At 45.5% G+C, this 17,210-nt stretch overlaps 1 protein-coding gene across 1 annotated transcript in view; it reads left to right on the top strand.

Moving 5' to 3' along the window:
• The window catches only part of Col4a6 (collagen type IV alpha 6 chain), a 298,496-nt gene that overhangs the window by 268,588 nt on the left and 12,698 nt on the right, over positions 1-17,210 (top strand). The window contains exons 24-37 of the mRNA XM_050124047.1: positions 3,888-3,959; positions 4,213-4,320; positions 5,290-5,511; positions 5,883-6,044; positions 7,653-7,823; positions 8,618-8,761; positions 9,598-9,723; positions 10,099-10,280; positions 12,169-12,232; positions 13,228-13,302; positions 13,649-13,756; positions 13,853-13,960; positions 16,218-16,289; positions 16,554-16,679. Coding sequence (XP_049980004.1) covers positions 3,888-3,959; positions 4,213-4,320; positions 5,290-5,511; positions 5,883-6,044; positions 7,653-7,823; positions 8,618-8,761; positions 9,598-9,723; positions 10,099-10,280; positions 12,169-12,232; positions 13,228-13,302; positions 13,649-13,756; positions 13,853-13,960; positions 16,218-16,289; positions 16,554-16,679 — 1,740 coding nt within the window. The remainder of the gene's footprint in view (positions 1-3,887; positions 3,960-4,212; positions 4,321-5,289; positions 5,512-5,882; positions 6,045-7,652; positions 7,824-8,617; positions 8,762-9,597; positions 9,724-10,098; positions 10,281-12,168; positions 12,233-13,227; positions 13,303-13,648; positions 13,757-13,852; positions 13,961-16,217; positions 16,290-16,553; positions 16,680-17,210) is intronic.

Below are 17,210 nucleotides of genomic sequence, written 5' to 3'. Positions count from 1 at the left end.
TTATCAACAATCTTTTTGTTTGAAATGAGGCTGTATCAAGGAAGATACCAGTGGGATAGTTTTTATCCCAAACTAGTAAATATAGAACGTTCTCAGGAACACAGTGCTGGTAAGTCTAGTCTGGAAGGTGTTTTATGTAGAGAATGTTCTTTTGGAAGTGCCTGGATTTTCAAATAAATCTTTATTAGGTTTGTGTTGGGGGTGTTGTTTGTTTGTTTGAAACAGGATCTCTCTACATGAGGTTGACTATCCTAGAACTCACTATGGTAGACCAGGCTGACCTTGAACTCACAGAGATCAGTCTGCCACTTCTTCCTACATGTTGTGATTAAAGGTATATAGCACCACACACTGCAAGTAGTTCATTTAGAATATTACATTTCTTTTTATCTTCAGTAGCTATATATAACTCACTAAATATAATATTCTTTTCAATCATTTACAAGCACCTTTATGCGTTATAGCCAGCTCTGTTGTCACCAAAATGTAAGATGGTGTTCCTAAGTGTTGCCTATTCCTGCCAGAACCATACATTTGTATCGCCAGGGAAGGGCATGCAGTCATCAGAAGCTGTTCAACGTAGTGGTATGAATTATTGCAAACTCTGGGAACACTGACAACTGATGATCCCTATAGAGGCTCTGGCTCCAGATTTTCAGTGTAATCTATCACCCAGGTTATTACTGCGAGCGGTTTCTGTGTACTTGATTATGTGTGGGTGCCAGCACTCCACTCAATGCCCATGATGAATGTGGTTGGCTAGTAGATCTGGTCTGTACACAAGTCCTCCCTTAGGATGCAACAAACATGTGTCTCAGTTTCATTTTTTTTCCTGCCCATGATTGGTCTAGGTGATTATTGCTGCAGCAGGGAGAAAGATGGTTAAAAGACACTTAGACATGGCGGGAGGCCAGAGCTCGCAATCTTCAGGTTCTCAGACATGGATGTTGGCGAAACACCTTTTCTCTTTTGTTCACCTTCGCCTCTGCCACTCAGAATGCCTTAAATACTACATTGCACCCTTTTGGAGGCAGGGTAACCGTGAGACTGGGCTGCAGAGGCTGTCACTGGCCACTGATACTGCTTTAAGGGCTCCTTAGTACCTAACTAACTACAAGGGACCACAGGAGGAAGTGGTATGCAGTCCCTGAGAGGGGCTGATTTCCTTCACCACATGTGTTGATGCATTGGCCGGTTTCTCACTGCATTTTCTGAGCTTTTAGTGCGTTCTAACTTGCCTTGCAAGGTGCGTGTGCAAGGAGCCACTCATGCCTAGTGTCTATTATTTAGTGTCAGAATAAATGCAAATAACAGAGTCTTGAAAACTAGAGGTACTTTATATTCTAAAGATGAATTTTGGTATTTGTGGTAGAAATTCTGAACAATGTAGTCATCTGTTGCACGTATAAAGCAAAACCTGGCTAAAGCTGACTTCTGCTTTACTGCGAATGGTTGGAATTCAGGAATGTGAAGCTGAAAACATGGCGATATATAGTAAAAGCAGACACCATACAAAGTGATGTGAAGTCCTTAACTTGCCCATCATTTTAAAGCCCTCCTTTCAAAATATACTGCAGGGCGGGCTGTGTCAGAATGGTGAGGAGGATATTGTGGAGGGACTTGTTGCCTTGATTTCTTCTGGCTTCTAACCTACCTTCCTTTGTCACCAGTTTCCTTCCCTAGAATGGATGGCTGGCCTCAGTTTTGTTTTATAAAAGCTTTTCTCTGATCTAGTTCTCACGGGTGAAAAGAATCTATGAAACTCATCTGATAAACTGGGAACGTGGGTGGCTTTACATTTAAACTCCACTCAGGGATATTTATATTTTATTTAGTTTGTTCTGTGACACACGATTAAGGCAATAGGAATACAACAGTAAGATACAGACACATTGAAACTGATGGGCTCTGGAGTTAGTTGGGTGGCAGAAAAGTCTCGTATGGGATCCGTTTCATGACACCAGTTCCAGGGGATATCTTTGCCTTTCATTCAAAAGCTCTAGGCCCCAGCAGAATACAGGACTGGAAGTTCCCTGCCAGTGGGAACCATCTCACTCTGAGGTGCCTGTCAATCGCACACATTTCCACAATGGAGAAAGCTCTGCCACCGTAGTGTCTGACATGGTGGAGGTGTGTGCCCGCACATGGGAGAGGATTCATGCTTAGGGCCATCTTTATACCCGCGGGGAATATGACCATAAGAGCACGAGGTCTAGAAGCCTTCCAGGACCATCACAAGACTGCCTACAGCGAAGCATAAGACGCTCAAGAACAGAAGCTCCTCTGAACATCTCTCCAGGAAGATACGAGCTGCCATTTGCTGAGCAGGCAGCAGGGGCCAGGCAAGGCATCAAGCGCTTCTGTCTCTGTCTCATGGACTGCTCACAGACACTATTGGATAGGTAGCTCCCCTTCGATGTATGAGGCTTAGAGAACTCAAGTATTTTCCCATACAGGTGTGTAATAACAGAAATAAGACACCAGCTTAAGTTCTGTCTGGCTGCTGTATAACCAATACAATGTATCGTTCAATTCCCAATGTTGACTTAAGAGTAAAACAAGTGAGTCTGTTCGTTTGTTTTATTTGTTTTTCTTTAAACAAGACTTTATATTGGAGAACAGAAGCAAGTAAAAGGAGAGATGACAGTTACTTATGTAAGCCGTCTGGATCACAGGCTTTATACACAGTTTTCAAAAATAATCCTACGCTGTACTCAGTTTTTAGAATTGTGGTTTTTTTGTTATTGTTTTTTAACAAATGCTACAGAGTTTTGTTGGAACCAGTGACACTGTGGTTGAAGAAAGACCATGGAGGATTGTTTTTAATGAATAGGGCAAGCTGATTTTAATTAGCATAGCAATTGTTTGTAAATGACACTCAAGGAAGTCCACAAACAGTCTGTCATGGAGAGTTTATTGAAGGTCCCCTCTGCGATCCTACAGACCATTTATTTGCAATATGAGTGAGGAAAGAATTTCCTACAGAAAAGGCTGTGAATGCTAATCCCAGCCTTGAATATTGAAATTGACTGTCTCTGTTCCCCAAGTAGCAGAGTGTACAGTTTCCAAGAAGAAGCTGAGGAGCATGACCAAGGGAGTGATCTTAAGTGTTTACTTAGTTTAGAGAGACACATGTCTGAATAAGGATGGCCAATAAATTTTAGTGGACTCAAAATAATGAACTGCTTTAAAAGAGCCCCATGCTTTGAAGACAGCCTTCAAAAAAAAAAAAAAAAAAAAAAAAAAAAAAAAAAAAAAAAAAAAAAAAAGGCTTCAATTCCCAGCACCTACACGGAAGTTCACAGCCATCTATAACTCCAGTTCCAGAGGATCCAACACCCTCTTCTGGCCTCCACCGGGCCTCCATGGGCACCAGGCACACATGCGGTGCACAGCATACAGGCAGGCAAAACACCCAGATGCGTACAATTTTAAAAATAAATATATAATTTTTTTTTCAAAAGAAGAATTGTAGGTATGAACTCGAATAGCTGTGGCTTTAAATTATTCACTCTAATAATGCAGGCACCACAATCCCTTAGTGCTGGAACCTAAGTGCTAGAAAGAGATGCTAAGGGAACAGCAAGCAGACAGTTGCTGCTCACGGCTGCTCCTGCATGGGTAACTCCCTCTGCCTAGATGGCAGCTTGCCCATCAGGCAGTGATGGTTTAATAAGTGATACTCTGGCACCTGAACACTAAGAACAAGGATTGCGCGCACAGGTTGTGTCTCCCAAGAGTTTCTGAGGCCAAGCTTTCTGTGTTTTCCTAGCTTCTGAGTGGGGAGACCACGGTTGTCCACTAAAAAGAATTGGAGGAAAGGAGCCTAAGGGGGGAACTCTTCTCTGTCTTGGTGAGTTCACACTTCCATGTGTTATCATTTACAGGAGTAACCTTGCCTTGTATTATTCCTGGGTCCTACGGTCCGTCGGGATTTCCTGGAGCTCCTGGATTCCCAGGTATGGAATGTGGCCAGAGAAAGTAAGCACTCTTTAAGGGCCTTGAATCAAAGGAAGTGGAGGATCCCTTAGTGATGAGTGTTCGGCTGAGGGGCTTCTCGGCAACTGAGGAAACAGCGGCTGGAGACTGTGGTGTTGGGAGGCGTGACTCAGGGAGGCCGGCCAAGAGAGGAGGATTGTTGGCTAAACATCATAAATCTAGACTCTCCTTGCTAGTGTCCCTTTCCCCTCACTACCTGCACTTGGGTTTCAGGCTCTAAAGGAGCTCGGGGCCTCCCTGGAATTCCAGGCAAGCCTGGCACTCATGGAAGTAAAGGAGGGCCCGGAAGTCCGGGGTTAATTCGTCTTCCAGGATTGCCAGGTAAGGAAAGGAGGCACCCCTTGTGTGGCTGTTGGGTTGGGATTCTTTCCGCTCACCACGGGTGACAGTAAGCTAGGTCTGCTCCCTGGTGTGGCTGAGATGGTTTGAGTTTACTCACTTCCTGGCAAAACGCAAGAGAGAGCCTTAGATAGAATGAGGGCCTAACACAGCAATAGGGGCCAGGTCAAAAACAATGGAGGCAACCACTTGACTCTCAGATGAGGAAACCATACCTCAAAAAACCCACTGTGACAGAACCAGGACTCTGCAGCTGTCTGCTTACCAGTCTTGTGGCAGTATTCCAGATGAACTACTTGGAGGTCAGAGAGAGTTATTCAGATCGGCCCAAAAGAAGCTGAGCTTCAGGCCTGCAGTGTAGTGTACCACGGCTTCTCCGACTGTGTCCCCTAGGTCAGCACCTGCGTCACCTGGGAATTTAGTAGTCATGTCAACTCTCAGCCTGTTCACAATATCCAGTGTGCAGAGCCTCCAGGATAGTGTTAGCAATCTGTGTGTCATAATATGTTCTGAACTGCCATTGCTCTAGCACTCAGGGCCTCTCCTAAGCCGTCTGCTCTAGTGTGTCGTGTTGCTTCAGGTCTTTCCACTACTTTCTGCCCACTTGAGAAGAAGGAGGGCATGGCAGCTGGAGCTCAATAGCTGCAAGAGAGGCTAAACTTTGACCAGAGGGGCTCCGTATGACTTGGGCTATTAGCAACTACCGAGCCCCAGGAATAGGAGCAGGTTGCTAAGCTGTGCCAACTCCCAGGCTCCCAGAACTAGAACTGCCTTCCACTCATGTGCTGTAGTCCCTACCTCTGCACAAATCCTCCATGGGATAGAGACTGCTGATCATTATTAATATATTAGCTTTTGTATTAGAAAAATCCGTCTCAGATCACTATCCAAACAAATTGCTTCTAGACATCATTGGCTTTTTTTTTTTAATCTTTGCCTCTTTACATTTAGGATTTCCTGGACCTCGTGGGGAGAAGGGATTGCCTGGGTTTCCTGGGCTTCCTGGAAAAGATGGCCTGCCTGGGAAGGCTGGCAGTCCAGGTTTACCAGGTTCCAAGGGAGCCACTGGTGATATCTTTGGTGCTGAAAATGGTGTTTCAGGGGAGCAAGGACTACAGGGATTGCCAGGGGACAAAGGATTTCCTGGAGACTCTGGCCTTCCAGGGCCCATGGGTGATTCTTCTTGAGCCCTTACTTAACAATGAACAGAAAGCTTTATAATAACTGCTGTCTTTGCATGAATACAAGCATGAAATGCATGGCTGAATCTGAAATAATTAATTGGGAAGCTGAAATGACATTCTATTCTGTCTCTCTGTGAGGGGGGATTTTCCTTATGTGGTTGGAGTCTATTTTCCTATCCTAGTAATTCCAGGAGTAGCTGTAACCAATAGTTAATTTTTTTTGCAAAGCTGCTGACAATAGAGGACAATTCACCTGAGCTGAATCCTGGGCTAAAACTTCCATTGGAAGACGGTTTGGTGACCTCGTGCCTCCCTGTGATCCAGCCTATAAACATCTGCCCCCTCTTTTTTTTTTATTAGGTTTGACTGGGAAGTCTGGTATGCAAGGCCCCAAAGGTGAGAGGGGCAACCCTGGAACAACAGGACCACCGGGAGAGCCAGGACCCTCAGGGTCTAGTGATGCATTTGGTGTCAAGGGCACATCTGGACTCCAAGGAGCACCAGGCCTTCCTGGCATCTCAGGTAGGTCCACTGGAGGAAGAACCCCCAACTTGAGCAACTTTAGCTAGGCTTTACTTAGGCTTAGGCATCTTGGAGACTAATGTTGGCAGTGTGACATGATGAGAATCTAGGAGATTTGACTTTCCTAATCTCTCAAGTGTCAAATCCCAAGTCACCCTGGCCGTGCCAGGCAGAAGGCATTGCTATGGTTTAGCTTCTGAGTTATGACAACAAATCTCTGTCATTTCTGTCCTCCATGGCCTCCTGCGCCCTTTTGATGCTTGGGCCTGCCTCTGGCCTTTCTCTATTTTTTTTTTTAAAGCCACCCTGTGCTGAGTTGTGTTGTACAGTCACTGGGGCTATGGCGAGCCTGCTTTGAGCTACAAAGAAACTGAAGCTGAACTCCTCCCACCCCACAGTGGCCTGCCTGTCAGGGGAACAGACCTCTGAGGATCCGTAGGCTAACAGTGGCTTTCACTCAATACCAAGGAATTCTATACCATCATCCTCACTCTGTCTGCTAGACTAAACGGCTGAAGCTGAGTTATTGGCAGAGCCATTAATATCCACTTTATCTCCTTTGTCCTTCTGTTTCTGGGGTCTTCGTATAAGATGCTGACATGAAGAAGAAGAAAAAAAAAACAACTCACAAGCTCACGGACTAAGACTCCCCACTGTGGAATTATCTGATTAGCCACTCTAACATGGCCTTACTTACAAGGCCAGGGATCCCTGAACCCTGCTAGAGCACTGGCTCCCATTGTATTCCTCTCTCTTGTTATAGAGCTCTCTTCCCAGCTTCCCATTGGAATCCTGGGGCTCACAGCTACTTGATGCTTTTCATTTCATGGAAAGCTAAGTCAGCCATTCATTTAGGTCCTTGGGAGCCCAAATACTTCTGACGTCATTGATTTAATCCTTTGTTTTTTTGGTTTTTTGTTTTTTTTTTTCCTTTTAATTTCTTTGCTTTGTACCTGGACATTCCACTTTGGCAGCAGCTCAGGTTAATCCCATTGACCAACTTAAAGAGTGTGGTGAAAGGCGACTCAGAGTACCCAGGAGATCAAATGGGCCTTGCCGGTCTCTACAGTACTTGGCACTAGGGGGCCTTTCAAACCTAATGCCAAGGAACTGGCTGATTTAACCGCTTGCTTGAGGGATTAAAAGGGCAACCCTGTATCCAAGACTCCCTGGAAAGTTAGAACAACAGCTCAGCTTTAGCCTCTGCTTTGCGAATTGGTTCAGGAAACAGCCATTGTAACTTGATTCGGGGGTGCAAGTGCCGGGAAACTGGAGCCCAGCTGCCACCCTGGCTTCCCAGAGCTCTATTCAAAGGCTCCGGTGTAAACTACATTCATAAAAGAAGTTATAGTCTCAAAGGGGGTGCTTTTCCTGCCCACCACTGTGCCATGCTTGAAGCAATATGCATTTAAGTGTGGTGCGCTGGGTAGTAGGATGCTCTCACCAACGCGGCACTCAGCTAGCTGGCAGCTCTCCTTGGGTATTGTTAAAGGGCCACGGACAAAGCTCGACAAGCCAGCCAATCAGAACCAATGGGAATAAGCTAAGCAGTGGCCCAGATCTGACCAGGACCTTGCTTACTAGCTGACCTATGTTCTCTCCATTCAGGGAAGCCTGGAAAGAAGGGCCAAAGAGGAGACATAGGTCAACCTGGGTCAACCGGAAAACGAGGTCTACCCGGGATCAAAGGCCTTCCTGGTTCTCAAGGGTCAGCTGGTTTCCTGGGAAGCCCGGGTTTGCCAGGAGTCACTGGGTTGCCAGGCATCCCAGGCCAAAAGGGTAAGTGAAGTAAAAATGGGAAGATCAGTGAAGTGGGTAGGGGCTCCCTAAATGGAGCATTCATTCTGAACTACCCAAAGTGTTCCCTCCTCTCTACCCAGGAGCAGAAGGTAGGCAGGACTTTCTGTAGCAAGATCTTTAAACCAGGCTGGTACTAAAGGAAGACAGTTAGCTAATGTGGGCTCCTCAAACTACTTGCTGTGAAGAACAGTGGGGTGATCGACATGCCCAGCAAGGGCCAGGGCAGTGACAGCTGCATCTAGATCACTCTACATGACACCGGACCAAGGAGCCTGACAGCCCTCACTTCTTATTGTCATTGCAGGGGTTAGGTGTGTGGCATCTCTCTTTTAAACAGGAGAAAATGGCTAGTCTCAGGGCAGGACACACAAATGGTTAGCACAAAAGGGCAAGGGTGTGCTTAGCTCTTTGCCTCTGTTTGCCTCCTGGACCCAGGTGAGGGTTTTTGTTTGTTTGTTTGTTTGGGTTTGGGGGGGGTTGACATGTGCTCTGAACTTAATGATGTAAAACAACCCACATTATCACTTTTTTTTTCTCATGCTTAGTGCTGTGTGCTTGTTCAGAAAGTCCTTGAATGGGTAATAACTAACCAGTTTGGTTAAAGAAAAAAACACCTTACACTTTAGAGTTAGAGAAGCCTGTGTTCAAATCCCTTCTCTGCACCTTCTTAGCTCTGTGACACTAGACAAGTAGTTAGAGCTTTCTGTATCCCCCCCCCCCTGTCTCCTTGTATGTACTGCAGACATGATAAAGAAAGGCTTGCTTTTCAACAGGCGAAAAGGGGCCCTCTGGGCCAGCAGGATTTCCTGGCTTACCTGGCCTTCCCGGTATCCCTGGAGCTGATGGATTAAAGGGATCTTCCGGTTCATTTGGAAAGGTGGGACAACCTGGACAGGCTGGTACTCCAGGTGAAAAAGGTGAGAGGGTGTGTGTGGAGTGGATGGATGGGTGGGTGTAGTAGACAGAAAGAGAAGCGACAGAGAGAGATTCCAAAGCAAGCACTTTGGTTTTCAAAGTGTATTTTGCTTGTCACCTTTGCCATTCGTGTGATAAATGTCAACTCTATATTGAACAAAAATTTGAACTTCTTAATTAAGTCCTTTGAAACCAAAAGCCTATTCACTTCAGAGTCAACACTACGTGTTATGGACTATATTAGTCAGCTTTTGAGTACTGAAAAAAAAAATACCTAGCATCAAGAGCTTGTAAGATGGCAGGGGCTAACTTTAGATCTTAGTTTCCAAGGGTTCCAGCTGTGGTCAGTTGACCTTGTTGCCTCTGGGCCTGCAATGGCACCGTACATCATGGAGCAGAGCTTACATCATGGCAGCTGGGAAGCAAAACTGAGGAAGTGATAAGAAAGAGAGCACCATCATCCCCTTCAAGAACCTGTACCCGCTAATTTGACTTCCCCCACTCCACCCTATGTATCAAAGGCTCTTTCACCTCCATAAGAAGTTAATGGCTAAGAATCAAGCCATTACTACCCAGATTTTTGGGGGACACTTATTCAAACCAAAATGGAGAATTTTGAGTAGGGTATAAAGTTACTGATGACTTAGGGGTTGGAGAAAGAGAAAGCATACACAGAAATGTCAAGTTCAATGACAGGATAGGGAAGAGGACAGAAAGGCCTAGAAACTGGGCTGGGGGTGGGTAGTGTGGTAAGAAACAATATGAAACATCAAACGCAGTGTGACTTTGTGTGTAAACTGTCTCTCTCATCCTGACCACCTGATCTTCCTTCCTTCAGGAGACAGAGGGGATCCAGGGTCAGTTGGCGCAACCAGTCCAAGACCTCCAATGCTGAACCTTTGGTTCAAAGGAGAAAAAGGCTCTCGAGGTTCTGCTGGATCAATTGGATTTCCTGGGCCCAGAGGTGCTGAGGCAGGATGTTCAGGAGTAATTCTCAAGAAAGGATTTACAGCTATCCTAGGCTTCCTCCCCATGAAAAGCAAAGTTTACTCCCAAGAACGGCAATATGGGAGGCAACATGGGGTTCAAGGAGGCTACCTTCATTTTTGCTGAGTCTGCGGTACCCCAGAAAGAGACTGGTAGAAAGAGAGGCATGGATATTGAGCTGCTTGCCCAATGCTAAAGCTGGAGTGACATCAATGTCACTTCCCCACCCCACAAACTAGCTTCCCCTTCACCTGAGAATACATTTGGTATATGGCTTTGGGCACCTGCACCTAGACAAACAGATATTTTGTTGCCTCTAGCCTTTTTCTAATAGGTTTTGCTTCTTTCCCAGGTGAAAAAGGAGAGTCTGGCATCCCAGGGTTACCAGGTCCACCTGGAGCTCCTGGCCAGTCCAGTATCATCAAAGGACTCAGTGGGAGGCAAGGTGCCCCCGGATCTGTGGGAAGAAGCGGATTACCTGGCCTGAAGGGGTCCCTGGGGATCGCAGGTTTCCCAGGATTGCCAGGAAAAAGTGTAAGTTTATCCAGATTCCTGTCTCTTCACCACAAAAGAACCTTCACTGCATAGGCACAAGGCCCAGGTTCCCATAGTTCTGGTTTTAGCCTACTTCCCAACCCTTACCCTCAAGATAACCTCTGGGATTTTGTTCCCATTACTGGCCCCTTGTAGTAAAGAGGTGGGGTAGGGGCTGTAGAGATGGTTAAACATACTTGCTGTTCTATTTGGATGGCTTACACCTTCCTATGAAGCACTTCTCTAGGGAATCCAAAGCATTCTTTGGCCTCCATGGACACCTGCACACATGGTAGCATGGTAGTGGTATTCATTCTCTCTCTCTCTCTCTTTCTCTCTCTCTCTCTCTCTCTCTCTCTCTCTCTCTCTCTCTCTCTCTCTNCTCTCTCTCTCTCTCTCTCTCTCTCTCTCTCTCTCTCTCTCTCTCTCTCTCTCTCTCTCTCTCTCTCTCTCTCTCTCTCTCTCTCTCTGTCTGTCTAACACACACACACACAAATTTAAAAATATAAATAAGACCGAGTAAACTAGAGAAGGTTTGACAGATGACCTTGAATTTGAATGTCACTCATTTGTTCTGTGATCCTGTGTATCTTGCTTAATTAACTTCACTGAACTTTATTTTTTCATCCGTTAAAAATAGTAGACTAATAACAAACTTCTTTCAGACAGTATGAAGATTAAATGAGAGGAGACATGCAAAGGCCTTAACATTGTGTCAAACGCGTGAAATGTTCTACATAAATAAGAGTCTGATCAAATGAATTGGGCCCAGAACACCTGTACTCCCTACAAACAAATTACTGTCTTTCAAAAGTGTTACTTTATCTGGTAGAGAGGGTACACTTGCATGGCTCAAATAGTCTCCCAAGAAATTCTTCTAGGCGAAAAGTCCTGACAACTCACAGAGGGAGAGGGATAGAAAGAAAGTGGGAATGCATTTAGGGAGGAAGGGATCCCAGCATAAGCAGAGACTGCCATTTGGAACATCTATATCTACAGCAGTATGCTACAAGAAGCCAGGCCAGAAGGCAGGCAGAATGGTGGGGATGCCATGGAAGGTAGTGGGCCAACAAACCCAGGCCATTACTCAAGTCTCCTGTATAAAACACTAACTGGCTGCCTTTTTCCTGGGTCTATCTCCAAATACCTCAAGCTGTACTAGAACAGCTGAGAGCCACTGACATAACCACTGCCCAGATGCACTGCTTCAGAAAGCTGTCACTGTGCGCAGGTGAATATGGAAGCTACTCATCCAAATGCAGATTCGCACCTGCGCACTGACAGCCTGCTACCTGGTGACGGGGCAACCTCTAGTTCCTCGTGGAGCCCTGCAGCAGAGGTCTAGCCCTGCTTAGGAAAGCGAGACTGCTGTTATTGTTTTTCCAGTTTTGAGGCAGGGTCTCACTAGGCTGGTGTGGAACTTGTGAAGTTCCTGCCTCTGTTTCCTGAGTGCCGAGATTATAGACATGTTCCCTCAGACCTGGAGGAAGCAATGGTTATGTGGCATGACTCTAGAGTTTTGGACAAAGTGTGGTAGCTGAATACCAGCAGAGCAGACTGAGCGCCTCTCCTAGGGTTCATGTCCTATGTTTTCTGAGACTTAATAGTTAATGCAACCATACACTGATTCACCAAGATTTTGATTCTGGTAGGCTATGAATGACATGACTAGGAGTAATCTACAGATGGAATATCCCCCCCCCCGTAAACCCTAAGCATGCAAGCCTGTCCCTGGCTCAGCCCCTTCCCATCTACAGACCTGTCCCACCTAACGCAGAATATGTAATCAGCATCTCTCAGGCAATGGCTGGGGGTTGGGAGAAAGGAGAAATATGGTGAGCATCTCTGAGCTCCAGGCAGAAATAATGATTCCTCTATTGCCTTGAAGGGTTCACAGGGTCACACTGGAACTTCTGGCCCACTGGGAGCAACTGGTATCCCAGGTTTAAAAGGTAGGGGACATTTTCTCTTTTGGTGTATTTGCCTAGACCAACATAAGGTTTTCTACCAATCCATAACTCAGGGCTGGGCAGAGTTATGTTTAAAGGGAAAATAAATTTGGTTTTCATTTCCCATTTGGCCAAACACCTTCCACAGTTTTTGTTTGATGGAGGAGGGTCATCTGTCTATCTGTTGCTTTCAGTGGTTAATTAATAAAGAAACTGGCCTGATAGGTCAGAACATAGGTGGGTGGAGTAGACAGAACAGAACGCTGGGAGAAAGAAGCAGATTCAGGCAGACATTATAGCTCTCCTCTCCAAGATAGACACAGGTTAAGATCCTTCCTGGTAAGCCACCACCCCATGGGGCTACACAGATTACTAAATATGGGTTAAAGCAAGATGTGGGAATTAGCCAATAAGAGGCTGAAACTAATGGGCCAGGCAGTGTTTAAAAGAATACAATTTGTGTGTTGTTATTTTGGGTTTAAAGCTAGCCATGCAGGAGCAGGGCGGGAAGGCAGCCCACTGCTCCTTCTACATTTGTTCTTCAAAGACACAACAGTGGTACCTGCCAAAATCTCTTCCCAGGGTTTTCATGGCAAAAAATAATAAGTGTTCCTTTGGTTTTCTATTTTGACCCATCTGCTTTCAAAACAGCAGGGTAAAAGAACTTCAGGTCAGGGCAACTCTTCTGCTGATGAGCACAGGCCCCAAGGCAGGAACAGTTCCCATCTTTACAAGAATCACTGTTCTATTCTGATCACATCTTGGGGCCCACTTACCATCTTCTCACACGTACTAGGCCTAGTGATGTGTTGCCAATGTTCTGTATAGGAACATCTCATGCCAGTAGCTTGCCAGAATCCTAGGTCCCTTTACCTAGTGGGCGGTTTCATCAAGAAGCTCCTCTGGCCACAATGAATCTGAACTGAGGGAGGAAAGATTGAAAAGATTATTTTGGTGAAAGAAATGAACATTTGAAAAATTATTTTTTATACCTCCAGGAGATCAAGGCCAAACACTTGGCATTTCTGGAAGCCCTGGACCCAAGGGACAACCCGGTGAATTAGGTTTTAAAGGTAAGGCTGAGATAGTTTTGCATATACCTCACAAGTGCTTTAGAACTGAGGACTAGAAGGAATTTTGGAGACCAGCCCCCAAGTTCTTCAGCATCCATTCAGGGAATGCTTACAGTTTTCCCAGGCAAAATGATTTGTACACTGACAAGGACCTTTAGCATGGTGTACACCTAAAACAGTTTTCAACATGACAATAGCTTCTAGAATCTTTCCCAGCACTTCTTCATTGAATCTAGTTCCCACGCCATCTCAAAATGCTTTCACCTTCCTACTCAGGCTTTCTTGTGGAGGATCTTAATTCCAGCAATGGGGCCCTAATCATCCCGCGATTTTCTTGACCTTATAGGTGTTAAAGGAAAAGATGGGCTAGTTGGTGACAGAGGTTACCCAGGAAACAAAGGCGATGATGGAAAAGTTGGTATTGCTGGAGATCCTGGCCTTCCTGGGTCTCCAGGTACTGTGTACTCCTTGACAACTTTCTACTGAGAAGTTATAATGAGCTTCAAGACATATACACTATTCTGAATGTCTGTCTTGGACTCACATTTAGGACTTCAAGGGATTTCGGGTATGAGAGGAGACCCAGGCCGCCCAGGTTCCCCTGGCCATCTGGGGTCAATTGGCCACCCTGGACCCTCTGGCTTAATAGGACCTAAAGGTATGTGTGTCTGTGAGGAGGAAATGGGAGGGAGTGTCTTTTCCTCAACAACAGATGGCAACTATTTCATCTTAGAATGTAGCAGCTAGGCTGACACCATGCTTAGAGTGAGGTGTGACCCAAGAATTAAAGGAAAAGGAGAATGTGGAATGGACTAGAGAGCTGGCTCACTGGTTAAGAGCACTGACTTTCTGCAGAGGACCTGAGTTTGATTCCCAGCATCCACCTGGTAGCTCACAACCAACTGTAACTCCAGTCTGCGGTGATCCAATGCCCTCTTCTAACCTCCATGGGAACCAGGCACCTGTGCAGTACACAGACATACATGCAGGCAAAAATCTCATATACATTAAATAAATAAATATTTAATTGGGAAAAAGAATGAAGAAGAAGGGTAGTGAGCAGTTATGAATGGGGATAGAAGAACGGTGAATGTTACAAAGAAAAATATTAATAAGAAAGGCATATTAGTTTTCCATTACTGTAGTGAACGCCCTGTGGTTGGTTACTTAGAAAGAAAATAGATTAAGGCTATAGTTTTTGAGGCAGTAATTCCAAAGAGCTATGGCACTGTCTTTAAGGAGAACCATACCATAACTATGTCATCTCATGGGGGATACCATCATGGCAGATTGTGTGTGTGTGTGTGTGTGTGTGTGAGAGAGAGAGAGAGAGAGAGAGAGAGAATGAATCACAATTCAATAGGAGGCCAAAGTGAGGGGTAGGGCTAGTCGTATTCTTCTGTAGCAATTCACAATTATGAGAACTCAGGGTCTATAATAACTACCTTATTCCTTTTTGGAGAGTCCCAGGGTCAAAGCCAACTTTCACTAAACCTTACTTCTTAAAGATCCCACCAGCTCTCATTATATCACAATACAGACCTTGGGGAAAACAATAAAACCATATCCAAGTGAAATGGTTAATAGTGTTAACTTGGTAATATCTAGAATCAGCTAAGAGACAAGCTTTGGGGACACCTTTTAAGGGACAATGTAGAATGTACAGCCATTCCTGGACATGGCTGTAAAGAATGATCTAGATTTGAGTTGATGGAGGTGGTTAGATGCACCTTAACTATAGGAAGTTCCAGTCCATTGGCTGGAATCCTGGACTGAATAAAACAGGCAAAAGTGAGCAGAGAACCCGCATTTTTTATCATCTACTTCATGATTATGGATGCAATATAACTATTTGCCTCAAGTTCCTGCTGCCAAGTCTTATTCAGCATGATAGATGGCACCCTCAAATTGCCAGCCAAAATAAACTTTTTCTCTTTTTAAGCTGCCCGTGTCAAGTATCTGATGACAGCAATGAGCACCGTAACTACTATATGAAGCCATAGCGAAAACTTATTGCCTAGCATGTGTTAGCTTTCTTTGCTCTAATTTTCTAGAGCCAATTTCTGGGAGAAGACAGCTCAAGGTGCCGGTATTGCTACTCCTACATTCTGTTAAAAATACCCGCTGGGGGTAGCTCAGTTGGTAGAGTGCTTGCCCAGCATATACAAAGCGCTAGGTTCAATCCCCAGCACTGCGGAAACCAGAGTGGTGCCACACACTTATAATCTCTGCACTCAAGTTGTGAATGCAAGAAGATGGGAAGTCAAAGGTCCTGCTCGGTTACATAGAGAGTTACAAGCATTCTGGGATACACGAGACTGTCACTCAAACAAACAACAACAAGACAGGTGTAAGGACCTATTGATTCAGGCTCTTGATTTTAGATGTTTTAGTTCCCAGTTGTCATGCGGTTTGACTATAGCTAGACTTTGGTAAGGAAGAATATCATGCTACGGAGTGCGTTGCAGAATCAAGCCGCTCACCTCATGGTGATCAAGAAGCAGAAAGAGTCAATGCCAGAACAAAAGAGACCCATTCCTGCCATGCCTCCAGTTAGCTACCTCCTCCAATTAGGCCCCACTTCATGAAAGTTCTTATCCACTCAGTAACTTAGTTAAGTTTTGAGTCACATTGAATGAATACATTTCTAACGTTGGAATCATTGTAGTCTATTGATTTCCTAAAGGCTCTGCCTCCTTCAACACTTGGGCCTTTGGGAGACACTTTAGATCCAAACCCTAACAGCTAATTAACTGTCATATTAATCTGAAAGCTACAGTGGTCCTTATAAGAATCATAAAAACCCAAGGTGCAAGGTGTATGCTAGAAACTGGCTATTCTTCCATAAGGTAATGAGTAATGCCTCAATAAAGATCAAGATGGCTGGAGCCATTTCTGATGTTTTCTATCCTCAGGATTCTCTGGACCTCCTGGTTTACATGGACTGAATGGACTTCCAGGTACCAAGGGTACCCATGGTACTCCAGGTAAGAAAAGCCCTGAAGGTCAAGTTTAAGGACATAAAGCTCTTCCAGATGCCTGGAAGAAGTCAGCCATGACTGTAGCATATCCCATATCCTGGTTCTCCTCATCAGTCTTCAACTGGAGGTTCTTAATATGAGGGGGAAATAGGATGTTTTGTCTTTCTGTGGGAATGAGCTTTTCTTCCAGGCCACAGGGAAGTCAACTATGACAACCTAAGGGCTCTCTCCCCTCTGAGCTCTGCCCCCTCCCTCTGTATCTCTTCCTAGGAGCCAGCATCACCGGTGTTCCTGGGCCTGCTGGCCTGCCTGGTCCCAAAGGGGAAAAAGGAATACCAGGAATCATCATCGGAGATCCAGGAAAACAAGGTTCAAGGGGGAAAAAGGGTGACCGAGGTATGTTAGCCCAAGTCAGACCTTGTAGAAACTGAATTAGGTGTTGGCAGAGGACCAGGGTTTGGTATTGATCAGGGCCACGTGGTTCACCGGGGTGAATTGTGCTTGGCTGTACATCTTTGAACGTCTAAGAACCCTTATATGACTACTAAGAAAAGGATGATGGGCTATTCCGATGGCTTCCCAGTAAAGAATGCTGGGAAGCACTCTTCTAAGTGCCCTCTAATCCCCAGTCGTCCCCCCCCGCCCCCCGGCTCTTTCCAATGAAGCTCTGGACCTCCTTTTTCACACCTGTCCAGAGCCAGCATAAATGCTGCGAAGAAAGAGTTTGTATATCTAGTGAGATCTTAACTACAATTTCCTGAGTGCTCCTTGAGGATGGAAGACACTAACTGGCAGAAGAAACCCAAGCAGAGAAGGGCCTCCTGAGGCCAGGCCCACAGTACTCTATCAGGATGGCTTTCTCTCTCTCTCTCTCTCTCTCTCTCTCTCTCTCTCTCTCTCTCTCTCTCCCCCCCCCCCCCCCCCCCC

The sequence above is a fragment of the Alexandromys fortis genome, unplaced genomic scaffold (genome assembly GCF_014885135.2).
Source record: "Alexandromys fortis isolate MF-2015 unplaced genomic scaffold, M_Fortis_MF-2015_v1.1 scaffold_195, whole genome shotgun sequence".
NCBI lineage: Eukaryota > Metazoa > Chordata > Mammalia > Rodentia > Cricetidae > Alexandromys > Alexandromys fortis.
The sequence above is the reverse complement of the archived record's forward strand: the minus strand, read 5'-3'. Positions and strand labels throughout refer to the sequence as shown.